Source organism: Cydia amplana, chromosome 20 (assembly GCF_948474715.1).
Source record: "Cydia amplana chromosome 20, ilCydAmpl1.1, whole genome shotgun sequence".
Lineage (NCBI taxonomy): Eukaryota > Metazoa > Arthropoda > Insecta > Lepidoptera > Tortricidae > Cydia > Cydia amplana.
This window is the reverse complement of record NC_086088.1, coordinates 4,448,524-4,463,899: the sequence shown is the minus strand read 5'-3', so window position 1 is coordinate 4,463,899 and position 15,376 is coordinate 4,448,524. Positions and strand designations below refer to the sequence as shown.

Genomic DNA, 15,376 nt, shown 5'->3' with positions numbered 1-15,376 from the left:
AGACTCCGCTGCCCGTCCGTCCGTCCGTCCGTCTGTCACCAGGCTGTATCTCACGAACCGTGATAGCTAGACAGTTGAAATGTTCACAGATGATGTATTTCTGTTGCCGCTATAACAACAAATACTAAAAACAGAATAAAATAAAGATTTAAGTGGGGCTCCCATACAACAAACGTGATTTTTGACCGAAGTTAAGCAACGTCGGGCGGGGTCAGTACTAGGATGGGTGACCGTTTTTTTGCTTGATTTGCTCTATTTTTTGTTGATGGTGCGGAACCCTCCGTGCGCGAGTCCGACTCGCACTTGGCCGGTTTTTGAGTTTTTGTATGTTTCTCCCAGATATTATGTACTTATACTTGAGTCTCTTTCAGAACGGTTCTATGCAAGTGGAGCCTAGCAACAGCCCGCTGAGCACGGACATGATGGTAGAGCCCGCGGAGCCGGTCGAGACTGCAGACGAGTGAGTACCTCCTTTAAACACCTACCTTCCTTCCTACCGCCACAGAATAAATAATAGTACTTATTTATCGTATGGCATATGTACATGTCACTGGATTACAATGTCAAAGTTAAGGTTGTAAGAAAATCTTAGTTAGAATTTCGCCCTTCCCAGGTACGCGACTGCTTCATCTGACAGGGTCTTAAAATCGTCTACATGGCCTGTGTATCTAGTAAGGGGGCATTCCAGAATGATGTGGTTGATGGTCTGATAGTAATAATAGTACTAAGTACAGAAGACTCACTCTCTAACAAAACGCGTCAGTTACGATCAGCGCAGACATGGCCGCTAGGTGGCGACAGCGTCACGCGCGGCTTATGGCTTTCCCCAAAATTGGGGCGGATGTACTTTTAGCTACCTGTAGCAATGCGACGAAATCGCGGAGTGAGCCACGCTTGCTACCGCTTAGGTTTCTTCAGCTTGGTTGGTGAATGAATTAAACGTTTATCTTATACTAGCTCTACTATAATTATATGATTGATTGATTGATTTAACTCTACTCAATAGCTATCTATTACATCACGATTGTATAAATACTAATCGTCATTTCATTTTCATTTATATTATGGTTAGTAGTATCTCTATCCCTCGGCTATTTAAAGTATTTTAATTTAAAGACAATATTGAATGGGGTTGGCAACTGTCAAAGGTTTGCATAGATGGCGCCATCATAGCTTGCCCCTTTTTCTATGAGATATGGCTTAAATCATATCTTAAATGGCTGGTATTCAGGGTGTTAAAAAAACAAAAAAAAAATTACGCAATTCTGGGGGTTGACAGGGCAAGCTATGATGGTGCCATCTGCTAAATACTTCGACCGGTCATTCCCATTGAAAGACATGTGGGGTCTTGCAAAGCAACGTGGGGGTTAGCCACTTATCATTGACCAATTACATCTAAAGTGTCATTCAATAGAACTTGCCAACTATGTAAACAAAAGTTACTAGTAAATTGACATTCGGTGTCAATTTTAGTATGGCGGTTTGTTTACATAGTTAGCAAGTTCTATTGAATGACAGTTTATATCAGGTTCAGAGAAGTTTTCTTTCATCATAATGTCTATTTTGTTACAGACCAGTCGAAGAATCGTCGATAGACGCGAACGCGCTGACGGAGGACGACTTAGTGCTGCTCTGCGATCTGTTCTATCTACCGTTCGAGCACGGCTCGCGCGGGTTACGGCTGTTACACGATTTCCACTGGTTAACGGGACACGCGGCCGGAATGTTGCCGAGGGGGAACAAACCTGAGGTAAGTGTGTTTTGCACCAGGGATGTTGCGAATATCCGCATCCGCAACCGCGGAACTTCCGCATTATTTTCAACATCCGCATCCGCATCCGCATAAAATAGATGCGGATTTAATGCGGATGCGGATGTGGAACAGGTCGGTACAGGAACGTCTTAGCATCGGCGTAAATGCTAGATTGCTAGGTAATTTAGTCATTAACGAAAAAACCCTATTAGAAATGAGCAGTCAAGCGTGAGTGGGACTTAATGTACGGAACCCTTGGAACGCGAGTCCGACTCGCACTTGGCCGGTTTTTTGAAAAAAAATATTACTAAAATGTAATATTTGACGTTTTTTATGGTACTATCTTGACATCCGCATCCGCGGATGTGAGCCTTTAAAAATCCGCATCCGCATCCGCGGATGTCACAAAATCGGCATCCGCAACATCCCTGATTTGCACTGTGATGAGAACACAGACAAGACATCCTCCAGACTGCGCATAGTAGCGCTACCCCCTCTGCCACTAATATACGGTAGTTTTACTCTATTTTCATTTGACGAGAAAGGTAATTACCACAGGCAAGACATCCTCCAGACTGAGCATAGTAGCGCTACCCCCTCTGCCACAAATATACGGTAGTTTTACTCCATTTTCGAGTCAAAGTGTCTTTGTGTGACGTCCGTGTGTTTGAACGGACCAATCACGGCACGGGACTCGCTCACCTCGTCCCCCGCACCACAGTATTTTAGGCAGCATCGGTTTCATGAAATAATTGCTCTAAACTCCGTCTAGAGGATTCCTAGTCTATGGATGAGAATTTTTGAAGACTTTTGAAAGGAGGTTACTAAGTTCGGATGTGATTTTATTAAGCTTTTTTAGTTTTCATTTTCTAAACCTCCTGTAGGGTACAGGACCAATTCATTGACAAAATATTAAAGGAGAGTTGTTAAGTCTATCAATAGAACTCGCGTTTCCGAGTTTTTCAGCTTCACGTCAATAATTCATTGATTTTGCAAATTTGGTACAGTCGCCATCAGATATATCGGAGCGGCCAAGGTGCTCACAAATAGGCGCTAGAGTGCGTGTTCGGATATTTTTGAACACCTCGGCAGCTCCGATATATCTGATGGCGACTGTACCTACTTGTTACTGACGGGCATTTTACTAAAATCATACAAAAACGACGTATTAGGAAAGGCAGACCGTGCATGCAAACGGCTTGGTTTGAAAAGGGTAGGAATGCGTTCTACCTAAGCACTCGTATTACAAGTTGTGGTGAATGTTGGATGTCGTAATATTAATTTTAATATTTGTTCAGACAAGCGAGTGGCGCCGGCGACGCAGCCGCTTCGCGTGGTGGACGGCCCGCGCGCGGCGCCTGCTGCGGCGGCTCGAGGCCTGCGCCAACCGGGAGCTCCACGCCGAGCTGCAGCCCTACGTGTGGGAGCTGTGCGCCGTGCTCGCGCTGCTGGACGGACTGGTGCGGTGGCTAGGTGAGCCCGCAACAACCGGGAGCTCCACGCCGAGCTGCAGCCCTACGTGTGGGAGCTGTGCGCCGTGCTCGCGCTGCTGGACGGACTGGTGCGGTGGCTAGGTGAGCCCGCAACAACCGGGAGCTCCACGCCGAGCTGCAGCCCTACGTGTGGGAGCTGTGCGCCGTGCTCGCGCTGCTGGACGGACTGGTGCGGTGGCTAGGTGAGCCCGCAACAACCGGGAGCTCCACGCCGAGCTGCAGCCCTACGTGTGGGAGCTGTGCGCCGTGCTCGCGCTGCTGGACGGACTGGTGCGGTGGCTAGGTGAGCCCGTAACAACCGGGAGCTCCACGCCGAGCTGCAGCCCTACGTGTGGGAGCTGTGCGCCGTGCTCGCGCTGCTGGACGGACTGGTGCGGTGGCTAGGTGAGCCCGCAACAACCGGGAGCTCCACGCCGAGCTGCAGCCCTACGTGTGGGAGCTGTGCGCCGTGCTCGCGCTGCTGGACGGACTGGTGCGGTGGCTAGGTGAGCCCGCAACAACCGGGAGCTCCACGCCGAGCTGCAGCCCTACGTGTGGGAGCTGTGCGCCGTGCTCGCGCTGCTGGACGGACTGGTGCGGTGGCTAGGTGAGCCCGCAACAACCGGGAGCTCCACGCCGAGCTGCAGCCCTACGTGTGGGAGCTGTGCGCCGTGCTCGCGCTGCTGGACGGACTGGTGCGGTGGCTAGGTGAGCCCGCAACAACCGGGAGCTCCACGCCGAGCTGCAGCCCTACGTGTGGGAGCTGTGCGCCGTGCTCGCGCTGCTGGACGGACTGGTGCGGTGGCTAGGTGAGCCCGCAACAACCGGGAGCTCCACGCCGAGCTGCAGCCCTACGTGTGGGAGCTGTGCGCCGTGCTCGCGCTGCTGGACGGACTGGTGCGGTGGCTAGGTGAGCCCGCAACAACCGGGAGCTCCACGCCGAGCTGCAGCCCTACGTGTGGGAGCTGTGCGCCGTGCTCGCGCTGCTGGACGGACTGGTGCGGTGGCTAGGTGAGCCCGCAACAACCGGGAGCTCCACGCCGAGCTGCAGCCCTACGTGTGGGAGCTGTGCGCCGTGCTCGCGCTGCTGGACGGACTGGTGCGGTGGCTAGGTGAGCCCGCAACAACCGGGAGCTCCACGCCGAGCTGCAGCCCTACGTGTGGGAGCTGTGCGCCGTGCTCGCGCTGCTGGACGGACTGGTGCGGTGGCTAGGTGAGCCCGCAACAACCGGGAGCTCCACGCCGAGCTGCAGCCCTACGTGTGGGAGCTGTGCGCCGTGCTCGCGCTGCTGGACGGACTGGTGCGGTGGCTAGGTGAGCCCGCAACAACCGGGAGCTCCACGCCGAGCTGCAGCCCTACGTGTGGGAGCTGTGCGCCGTGCTCGCGCTGCTGGACGGACTGGTGCGGTGGCTAGGTGAGCCCGCAACAACCGGGAGCTCCACGCCGAGCTGCAGCCCTACGTGTGGGAGCTGTGCGCCGTGCTCGCGCTGCTGGACGGACTGGTGCGGTGGCTAGGTGAGCCCGCAACAACCGGGAGCTCCACGCCGAGCTGCAGCCCTACGTGTGGGAGCTGTGCGCCGTGCTCGCGCTGCTGGACGGACTGGTGCGGTGGCTAGGTGAGCCCGCAACAACCGGGAGCTCCACGCCGAGCTGCAGCCCTACGTGTGGGAGCTGTGCGCCGTGCTCGCGCTGCTGGACGGACTGGTGCGGTGGCTAGGTGAGCCCGCAACAACCGGGAGCTCCACGCCGAGCTGCAGCCCTACGTGTGGGAGCTGTGCGCCGTGCTCGCGCTGCTGGACGGACTGGTGCGGTGGCTAGGTGAGCCCGCAACAACCGGGAGCTCCACGCCGAGCTGCAGCCCTACGTGTGGGAGCTGTGCGCCGTGCTCGCGCTGCTGGACGGACTGGTGCGGTGGCTAGGTGAGCCCGCAACAACCGGGAGCTCCACGCCGAGCTGCAGCCCTACGTGTGGGAGCTGTGCGCCGTGCTCGCGCTGCTGGACGGACTGGTGCGGTGGCTAGGTGAGCCCGCAACAACCGGGAGCTCCACGCCGAGCTGCAGCCCTACGTGTGGGAGCTGTGCGCCGTGCTCGCGCTGCTGGACGGACTGGTGCGGTGGCTAGGTGAGCCCGCAACAACCGGGAGCTCCACGCCGAGCTGCAGCCCTACGTGTGGGAGCTGTGCGCCGTGCTCGCGCTGCTGGACGGACTGGTGCGGTGGCTAGGTGAGCCCGCAACAACCGGGAGCTCCACGCCGAGCTGCAGCCCTACGTGTGGGAGCTGTGCGCCGTGCTCGCGCTGCTGGACGGACTGGTGCGGTGGCTAGGTGAGCCCGCAACAACCGGGAGCTCCACGCCGAGCTGCAGCCCTACGTGTGGGAGCTGTGCGCCGTGCTCGCGCTGCTGGACGGACTGGTGCGGTGGCTAGGTGAGCCCGCAACAACCGGGAGCTCCACGCCGAGCTGCAGCCCTACGTGTGGGAGCTGTGCGCCGTGCTCGCGCTGCTGGACGGACTGGTGCGGTGGCTAGGTGAGCCCGCAACAACCGGGAGCTCCACGCCGAGCTGCAGCCCTACGTGTGGGAGCTGTGCGCCGTGCTCGCGCTGCTGGACGGACTGGTGCGGTGGCTAGGTGAGCCCGCAACAACCGGGAGCTCCACGCCGAGCTGCAGCCCTACGTGTGGGAGCTGTGCGCCGTGCTCGCGCTGCTGGACGGACTGGTGCGGTGGCTAGGTGAGCCCGCAACAACCGGGAGCTTCACGCCGAGCTGCAGCCCTACGTGTGGGAGCTGTGCGCCGTGCTCGCGCTGCTGGACGGACTGGTGCGGTGGCTAGGTGAGCCCGCAACAACCGGGAGCTCCACGCCGAGCTGCAGCCCTACGTGTGGGAGCTGTGCGCCGTGCTCGCGCTGCTGGACGGACTGGTGCGGTGGCTAGGTGAGCCCGCAACAACCGGGAGCTCCACGCCGAGCTGCAGCCCTACGTGTGGGAGCTGTGCGCCGTGCTCGCGCTGCTGGACGGACTGGTGCGGTGGCTAGGTGAGCCCGCAACAACCGGGAGCTCCACGCCGAGCTGCAGCCCTACGTGTGGGAGCTGTGCGCCGTGCTCGCGCTGCTGGACGGACTGGTGCGGTGGCTAGGTGAGCCCGCAACAACCGGGAGCTCCACGCCGAGCTGCAGCCCTACGTGTGGGAGCTGTGCGCCGTGCTCGCGCTGCTGGACGGACTGGTGCGGTGGCTAGGTGAGCCCGCAACAACCGGGAGCTCCACGCCGAGCTGCAGCCCTACGTGTGGGAGCTGTGCGCCGTGCTCGCGCTGCTGGACGGACTGGTGCGGTGGCTAGGTGAGCCCGCAACAACCGGGAGCTCCACGCCGAGCTGCAGCCCTACGTGTGGGAGCTGTGCGCCGTGCTCGCGCTGCTGGACGGACTGGTGCGGTGGCTAGGTGAGCCCGCAACAACCGGGAGCTTGTAGGGATGGGCGTTGAGACAAACAACTAGGTTCGAGTATAAACGTATAATGAATTAAATAACACTTACAAGGCCTTAAATACTATAGTACCTATGCGCATGTATGTGTGTGGGTATGGTGTAATATACACACTACACCTCCCCCCTTGAAGAAAAAAAAATAATTAAAATCTAAAAGTTAATCTATTTTTTTTTTTAGTATACAGTGGGCCACTCAGATAAGCTAAAAAAATATAAACTGCATTACAAAATAAGAGATTACATATATGAAAACACATTTATTACGCTATTACGAGTATAGCAGAAGAAGTTGGACTTAAATGTAACAACAATGTGCTAAGTTTAATGTTTGTTTACACAAAAAATACAATTTACATTAACCTTAAACACAAGTTAAAAAAAATAATAAAATATTTTTGCATACGAAACATTTTAGTTAGTTAGTATTTTACATAAGTAACTAACCTAATAAAAATACACTTAAAATGTAACATTAAAATAATTTTATTTATATAAGAAACAATGCAAGTAGCTATATAATTATCAAAGTGAAAGTAAAAAAAATATGTTTTAAGATACACATGTAAAGAAAACTACAAATAATATATGTTAACATTAATCAATAAAAAATCGTTTCTTTTTAGGTACCTAGTTTTTTTTTTCTTTGCAAAAAAATGTCTTTATCCGTGATAAAAATTGTTACTTACCTACTTTATGCATATTCATTTTATTTTTCTGACGTCAGTTAATCATTATAATTATAGAAGACTCATTTCAATAGTGCCTCTTAAGCGGGCATTACATACTTGTGACATGGGTACACAACGCATATTTCGTGGTCGGCCGACCTTGTAATAAAATTTATTTATTTATTGCTCAAGACACAAGGTATTTTTCTTTTCTTTAAGCGCGCAAACATACTTTATATTTATTCATTCAGGCAGTTCTTTTAACACATCCTTACATTATATCCTTCCATGTGTCCAAGGAGTCTCCACGATTGATGCTCGATCGAATCATGGTCAGACCTCCAAGGATTCCCTACCTGCCTTGTGTCTTGGTGTACCCATGCTAACCTAATCGCTCAAGGCCGCCTCTCGGGCCACCGAAGATGCGATTGGCATTTTTTTCAATTATTATCATTCATAATTTCCCAATCTGTACAACAAAAAAAAACCATTCAAAATCGCAGACAAAATACTCATTCATTGAAAACTTTAACATATATAAGAATTTCAACAACTCTTAGTTGATCAGGCTAATCGTCCTTTGAAAAGCTTACATATATATCAGTTTTCCCAACAACAAATGCTTAATCGCCATCCAAAAATCTAACATATTCCATCATACCATTTATAACTCTAAAACCAAACCATTTACGTATTTATTTTACCTCTACACTACACCATTCTAACATACTATAACAAAACATTTAACGAAACATCTACCCATATAATCAATCATTGAAACAAACCAAAACATTCTTTTACCAACAAAACTACTTACATCTTTTCATAAATTCCTATATTATCTCGATACAGTACCATCCCCATATATTTTACTCATTATTATAACGAAGCCACTTCGTAACTCTGTATTAATATGTCACATCCGTATTAAAATGTCAAGTCCGATACACATTATAATTCATAATAATAAATGTCTTAAAACCCAACTAAAATTATCCTAAATTGTATAACTACAATGTAAGTTTAGTATAATATGTATATGGTTAATAGTAGGCACATATTGCGTCGCATTCTTAAATTTTAAAACATAAGTGTGCTAAGTGTTAAGTACTCTTTCTACTTTTTAACTTTAATATTACAACAAAAAAATATTTGATTCAAAACAGTGCACGACGACTATGAAATTTGAGATGTAATAACAGAAGCTACATACCAATTCCTTATATGTGAACACGCGCCGCGGATGGCGCGCCTCATTTGTAGGCTATGACAAATATTGTATCTAAGTGTAGAAAAGTTCTATTGTTAAGTTAAAGAAATGAAATAAAAACACGAAATATTAAAATGAGATTAAATTACCTATACATTCAATTTACTTCGAGCTAGGAAACGTTATGAATATGTGCCATTCCTTTAACCATATTGTTATTTCGTCATCAAGCATACATATTTAATAAAAAAAAAATAACACACATCACCAAAAACTAAGGAAATTATTATTGAGAAACTATATAAAAACACTGTTTCAAAATCCAAGATAGCAATTGCTAATATTACAACCAACGAAAAAGAAATTTAAAATAACTGTTGAATATAACACGACGTTTCCCCGAAAAAAAAAAAGAATGTCATCAACATCAACCAAGTCAACTGCTTATAACCTAAAATAGTCATACTGCTCCTGGCTTTCCCCAAATCTCTCAATTCCATTTCCGTTGTGGCGGGACCGTGACAAAATCACACGCCATTCTCCTCGACTCCATCTCCAGCAAGGTCACGTCTGGGTCCCGGTACGCGAACAAGCTCCCGGCTGCAACTTCCAGCTTCACAGGCTTTTATTAAAAAAAATATAATTTGTTTTATTTTAGTCCATTTCCACTTCTGATTTTTCGCCACTTGTCCAATTTTAAATATTAATATATGTATTTTAACACTTATACTATTTAGTTACGTCCACATTACACATAATGTTTATTTGTCGTAAAACACCAAACCAAAGTTCTATTAGTCTTTCAACCTTACACTTTCACTTTTTCTTGTATTAGTCCTTTTATTATATTAAATTTTTTTTTATTAACTTCCCCTTTTCATTCAAATGGTCCAATATTTTTCACCAAGGACAACGGCCATTATTTCTGGCTGGCGCAGCGCACCGCCAGTGCAGCACGAGGCCGCACTGGCAGGGTCGCCATGTAGGGATGGGCGTTGAGACAAACAACTAGGTTCGAGTATAAACGTATAATGAATTAAATAACACTTACAAGGCCTTAAATACTATAGTACCTATGCGCATGTATGTGTGTGGGTATGGTGTAATATACACACTACAAGCTCCACGCCGAGCTGCAGCCCTACGTGTGGGAGCTGTGCGCCGTGCTCGCGCTGCTGGACGGACTGGTGCGGTGGCTAGGTGAGCCCGCAACAACCGGGAGCTCCACGCCGAGCTGCAGCCCTACGTGTGGGAGCTGTGCGCCGTGCTCGCGCTGCTGGACGGACTGGTGCGGTGGCTAGGTGAGCCCGCAACAACCGGGAGCTCCACGCCGAGCTGCAGCCCTACGTGTGGGAGCTGTGCGCCGTGCTCGCGCTGCTGGACGGACTGGTGCGGTGGCTAGGTGAGCCCGCAACAACCGGGAGCTCCACGCCGAGCTGCAGCCCTACGTGTGGGAGCTGTGCGCCGTGCTCGCGCTGCTGGACGGACTGGTGCGGTGGCTAGGTGAGCCCGCAACAACCGGGAGCTCCACGCCGAGCTGCAGCCCTACGTGTGGGAGCTGTGCGCCGTGCTCGCGCTGCTGGACGGACTGGTGCGGTGGCTAGGTGAGCCCGCAACAACCGGGAGCTCCACGCCGAGCTGCAGCCCTACGTGTGGGAGCTGTGCGCCGTGCTCGCGCTGCTGGACGGACTGGTGCGGTGGCTAGGTGAGCCCGCAACAACCGGGAGCTCCACGCCGAGCTGCAGCCCTACGTGTGGGAGCTGTGCGCCGTGCTCGCGCTGCTGGACGGACTGGTGCGGTGGCTAGGTGAGCCCGCAACAACCGGGAGCTCCACGCCGAGCTGCAGCCCTACGTGTGGGAGCTGTGCGCCGTGCTCGCGCTGCTGGACGGACTGGTGCGGTGGCTAGGTGAGCCCGCAACAACCGGGAGCTCCACGCCGAGCTGCAGCCCTACGTGTGGGAGCTGTGCGCCGTGCTCGCGCTGCTGGACGGACTGGTGCGGTGGCTAGGTGAGCCCGCAACAACCGGGAGCTCCACGCCGAGCTGCAGCCCTACGTGTGGGAGCTGTGCGCCGTGCTCGCGCTGCTGGACGGACTGGTGCGGTGGCTAGGTGAGCCCGCAACAACCGGGAGCTCCACGCCGAGCTGCAGCCCTACGTGTGGGAGCTGTGCGCCGTGCTCGCGCTGCTGGATGGACTGGTGCGGTGGCTAGGTGAGCCCGCAACAACCGGGAGCTCCACGCCGAGCTGCAGCCCTACGTGTGGGAGCTGTGCGCCGTGCTCGCGCTGCTGGACGGACTGGTGCGGTGGCTAGGTGAGCCCGCAACAACCGGGAGCTCCACGCCGAGCTGCAGCCCTACGTGTGGGAGCTGTGCGCCGTGCTCGCGCTGCTGGACGGACTGGTGCGGTGGCTAGGTGAGCCCGCAACAACCGGGAGCTCCACGCCGAGCTGCAGCCCTACGTGTGGGAGCTGTGCGCCGTGCTCGCGCTGCTGGACGGACTGGTGCGGTGGCTAGGTGAGCCCGCAACAACCGGGAGCTCCACGCCGAGCTGCAGCCCTACGTGTGGGAGCTGTGCGCCGTGCTCGCGCTGCTGGACGGACTGGTGCGGTGGCTAGGTGAGCCCGCAACAACCGGGAGCTCCACGCCGAGCTGCAGCCCTACGTGTGGGAGCTGTGCGCCGTGCTCGCGCTGCTGGACGGACTGGTGCGGTGGCTAGGTGAGCCCGCAACAACCGGGAGCTCCACGCCGAGCTGCAGCCCTACGTGTGGGAGCTGTGCGCCGTGCTCGCGCTGCTGGACGGACTGGTGCGGTGGCTAGGTGAGCCCGCAACAACCGGGAGCTCCACGCCGAGCTGCAGCCCTACGTGTGGGAGCTGTGCGCCGTGCTCGCGCTGCTGGACGGACTGGTGCGGTGGCTAGGTGAGCCCGCAACAACCGGGAGCTCCACGCCGAGCTGCAGCCCTACGTGTGGGAGCTGTGCGCCGTGCTCGCGCTGCTGGACGGACTGGTGCGGTGGCTAGGTGAGCCCGCAACAACCGGGAGCTCCACGCCGAGCTGCAGCCCTACGTGTGGGAGCTGTGCGCCGTGCTCGCGCTGCTGGACGGACTGGTGCGGTGGCTAGGTGAGCCCGCAACAACCGGGAGCTCCACGCCGAGCTGCAGCCCTACGTGTGGAGCATAGTAGCGCTACCCCCTCTGCCACACGGTAATATACGGTAATATACGGTAGTTTTACTCAATTTTCGAGTCAAAGTGGCTTTGTGTGAAGTCCGTGTCTTTGAACAGACCAATCACGGCACGGGACTCGCTCACCTCGTCCCCCGCACCCCAGTATTTTAGGCAGCATCGGTTTCATGAAATAATTGCTCTAAACTCCGTCTAGAGGATTCCTAGTCTGTGCCCGCAACATTATACACACTTATACAGCTAAAGAGTACCCATATATTCATTGTGATTTCATTAATTCATTCCCGCTGAGAATATCTCTCTCTCTCTCTTTCTGATTGTCTGATAACAAATATTTTATTTAGCACTACTATGCTACGCCACGCTACGTACACTATGAACTATTTACTCAAAAGTAGTGAAATAATCTAAGAAATTTGTTTCAGAACTTGGCAAATTCCCGCAGAATATTGCATCGAATACACAAGGCAGCTATACATGTAAGTACATAATACCTTTTTACATGTTTAGCATAAATTTATTCATCATTTGTTTCATTTTAAATTTTAATATCTGTTTTTAAGTTGTATATTATCTTGATTACCTTTGTCGAGTCGAGATACAAGAATATCACAAGACATTACGATGTTTTCTATATGTGACGTTATCTATGTAAAGGGACCTTATTGTCGATGGCGCTTACGCCATTATTAACGATGCTCCGATATAAATACAACGCCGCGCGACGCTGTGCGGCGTAAGCGCCATCGACAATAAGGTCCCTTTACATAGATAATGCCCCATATGGTACTATTTACGTTACAGTTTCGAAAAGGCAACTAAAACAGAGTTTCTCTTTTAATATTTTTGTACAGGGTTCTCAAAAGGTTGGCGGGAAGCGTTTGAGAGTGGAGCTCAGGAACCTTGGGTGTTCCGCGGCGGACTTACGGCCGATTTACGGCGGCTTCTCCCAGTGGAATGCAGCGGCGACCAGCTGCGCCCGCAGGCCGTGCCGCGCGAGCCGCCGCTAATAGTACGGCCTTATACCGCTACTGATGAAAACGCCGTGAGTCTTAGGCCCACTTGCACCATCCCACTAACCCGGAGTTAAGCAGTTAAACCCTTAACGCAGTGTCAAATTGTACTAGTAACCATGGCAATGCCAGGTTTAACCGGTTAACCCCGGGTTAGTGAATGGTGCAAGTGGCCCTTAGCTTTATCTTATACAGTTATGATACCGATGAGACCACAGCCTTAACGCTTTCTTGGTTCCATATTCAGTATCGGCATAGAGAAATAAAGACAAGAGTGCTCACTCCATACATCAGTTCAGACTATTAATTTCAGTGTCTACATCTAGCGCCCCTCTATGTCTTTTCTCTATGGTATCGGTAGAATAGGAGGCTTTAGGCGACCTTATCCCGAAAATTTGCGCAAAGAAATTTTACGAAAGTGACTTCTATCTGACATTCCAACCTATAAAATACACAATCGAGCTATATGTTCCATGGTTGCATGGTTGGTAAGTGTCTCGCCGAGTTTGTAGCCGGTCCCATATTGGGATACCCTCCTCAAATTGAGGGGGGATTTAAATCTTCTTGAGGCAGAGGTGTAGGGTTGGAGCCGGTTAGCTTTATTTGACGTTCATTAGCGCATTGTAATACGCCTACTTGAATAAACTATCTTTTATATTTATCTTATCTAGACGGGCATATTGAGTACCTTAACACATTCACTGACAAAGTTTTCGTAGCGCTACGCTGGTTGCCGATCCCCGGCATTTTCCGTTTTGTAGAGCAAAGCGACTGCAAACGATGAAGCTACCGAGAGGGTTCCCGACACTCAATGTCTAAAATGAAATTTAAAAAATCAAAGATGTACTCAATATCACGATCAGGGGCCTTACCATGATGTTCTTATTGCGATTCTGTTTAGGACCTAAAACCTAAACTGAATCGCTAAAGGACGGAGCTATACAACTTATGTACTTATATGTATAGCTCCGTGCACAACAGAATCGCAATAAGGACATCACGGTATTAAGGCCCCAGACCTATGTTCAAGAAAATTTACTAAAACGTATCACAAATACGTATTTGATTTATTTTAATTTGCTGCAGGTGTGCGAGATATGCCATAAAACATGCAGGGACGGTTCGGATTGTAGTGACCTGTTCCCGAGCGATCTGCAAACGTTACCAGCCGATAGGTAAGTTTCCGACAATTTTACCTGCTTTTACTATTAAATTTTTGATTTTTGACTTTGAATAAATCGTTGAACACCGGTAGCATGCACGAAAAAGTGTCACGTTGTGGACAGGAACAATTTGCATTTGCTTTGAGATGGACAGAAAAGAATCTATTACTTTGCTGTAACTCAGTTGGAAACTAACCGAGTCAACTTTATCATACAAAAGTGTAAAGTGTCATTATATGGAACTTGCTAACTGTGTAAACAAAAGTCACTAGCAAATTCATATTTTTTGACAGTTTCAATATTTATTTATTTAAGTATGAAACAAACAGTCGTACAGAAAATATTGTTACAGTTTCTTCTCTTAATCTAGACTAGTTTCCATTTTTCAATTTCAATTTCAATTATTTATTTATTTCAAATCCATACGATCCAAAATTGTTAGTACAACAACAAACAAACAAACAAATCTTAAAATTAATTAAGGTTAGTGATAATTAAAATACAAAATAATAATAATAAATCCAATAATAAATCTACAAGTAAGTACAGACAATAAATATAACTATATAACTAGGCAACCTAAATGCACCACTTCTCAGCATCTGTGGCTGCCACATGCAGCCCATTCCAGTGCATGAGCAGTGGTGCATCTACCTTACCTGCCAACGTTTTCAGGATGCTATTGGTACTGCCACACAGTCTCTGCATAAGTGACGCCGATCTGTTGCGTATGATTGCAAAAAAGTCATCCGTGTGCGCCTCCGCGAACATTCCAGACGCACTACAGTGACGTGGCAGCCCCATCAGCATCCTGAAAACGTTGTTATATTGTATTCGTAGAGCGTTGTACGCTCGCTGAGTAAAGCTGGCCCACAGGCTGCAGGTGTAAAATGATTGGCAAAAAGCTTTAAAAAGCGTCTTTTTCACGTCTTTGTTACACCTGGCAAACCTGCGCGCCAGCATATTTCCGCGGACGGCCAACGCTCTACGCTCCCTCTCTATGTCGAGGTCATCTTTTAGGTCCTCGGTGACCCAGTGACCAAGGTATTTGAACGTTTTAGTGACCCTGAGTGGTTCCCCGCCCAGGGTCACAGGAGGTACTGTTTTGTAGAATTTTCTTCCTGCTTTGAAAACAAGTACCTCACTCTTTTTCCCATTGTACCTTAGCCCATGCCTCACCGAGTACCTCTCACAGATATCCAGCAACTCTTGAAGTGCACTCATGGATGGGCTCAACAACACCATATCATCAGCATAACTGATGTTATTTATGGATTTACCATCCACTGAGCATCCCACATAGGCATTGTTGAGCTCATCCATAAGCTGGTTCACATATAGGTTAAACAACCTAGGAGAGGACAGACCGCCCTGCCTTACTCCACATTCTAGACGGTATTCATCCGAGTGAACGCCCGCCCACCTGACCGAGT

General features: G+C 50.6%; 1 protein-coding gene across 1 annotated transcript in view; it reads left to right on the top strand.

The window, feature by feature from the left end:
* The window catches only part of LOC134657538 (protein O-GlcNAcase), a 57,617-nt gene that overhangs the window by 21,688 nt on the left and 20,553 nt on the right, over nt 1–15,376 (top strand). The window contains exons 13-18 of the mRNA XM_063513113.1: nt 372–460; nt 1,573–1,750; nt 3,052–3,226; nt 12,193–12,246; nt 12,622–12,812; nt 13,867–13,955. Of these exons, the coding sequence (XP_063369183.1) occupies nt 372–460; nt 1,573–1,750; nt 3,052–3,226; nt 12,193–12,246; nt 12,622–12,812; nt 13,867–13,955 (776 nt within the window). The remainder of the gene's footprint in view (nt 1–371; nt 461–1,572; nt 1,751–3,051; nt 3,227–12,192; nt 12,247–12,621; nt 12,813–13,866; nt 13,956–15,376) is intronic.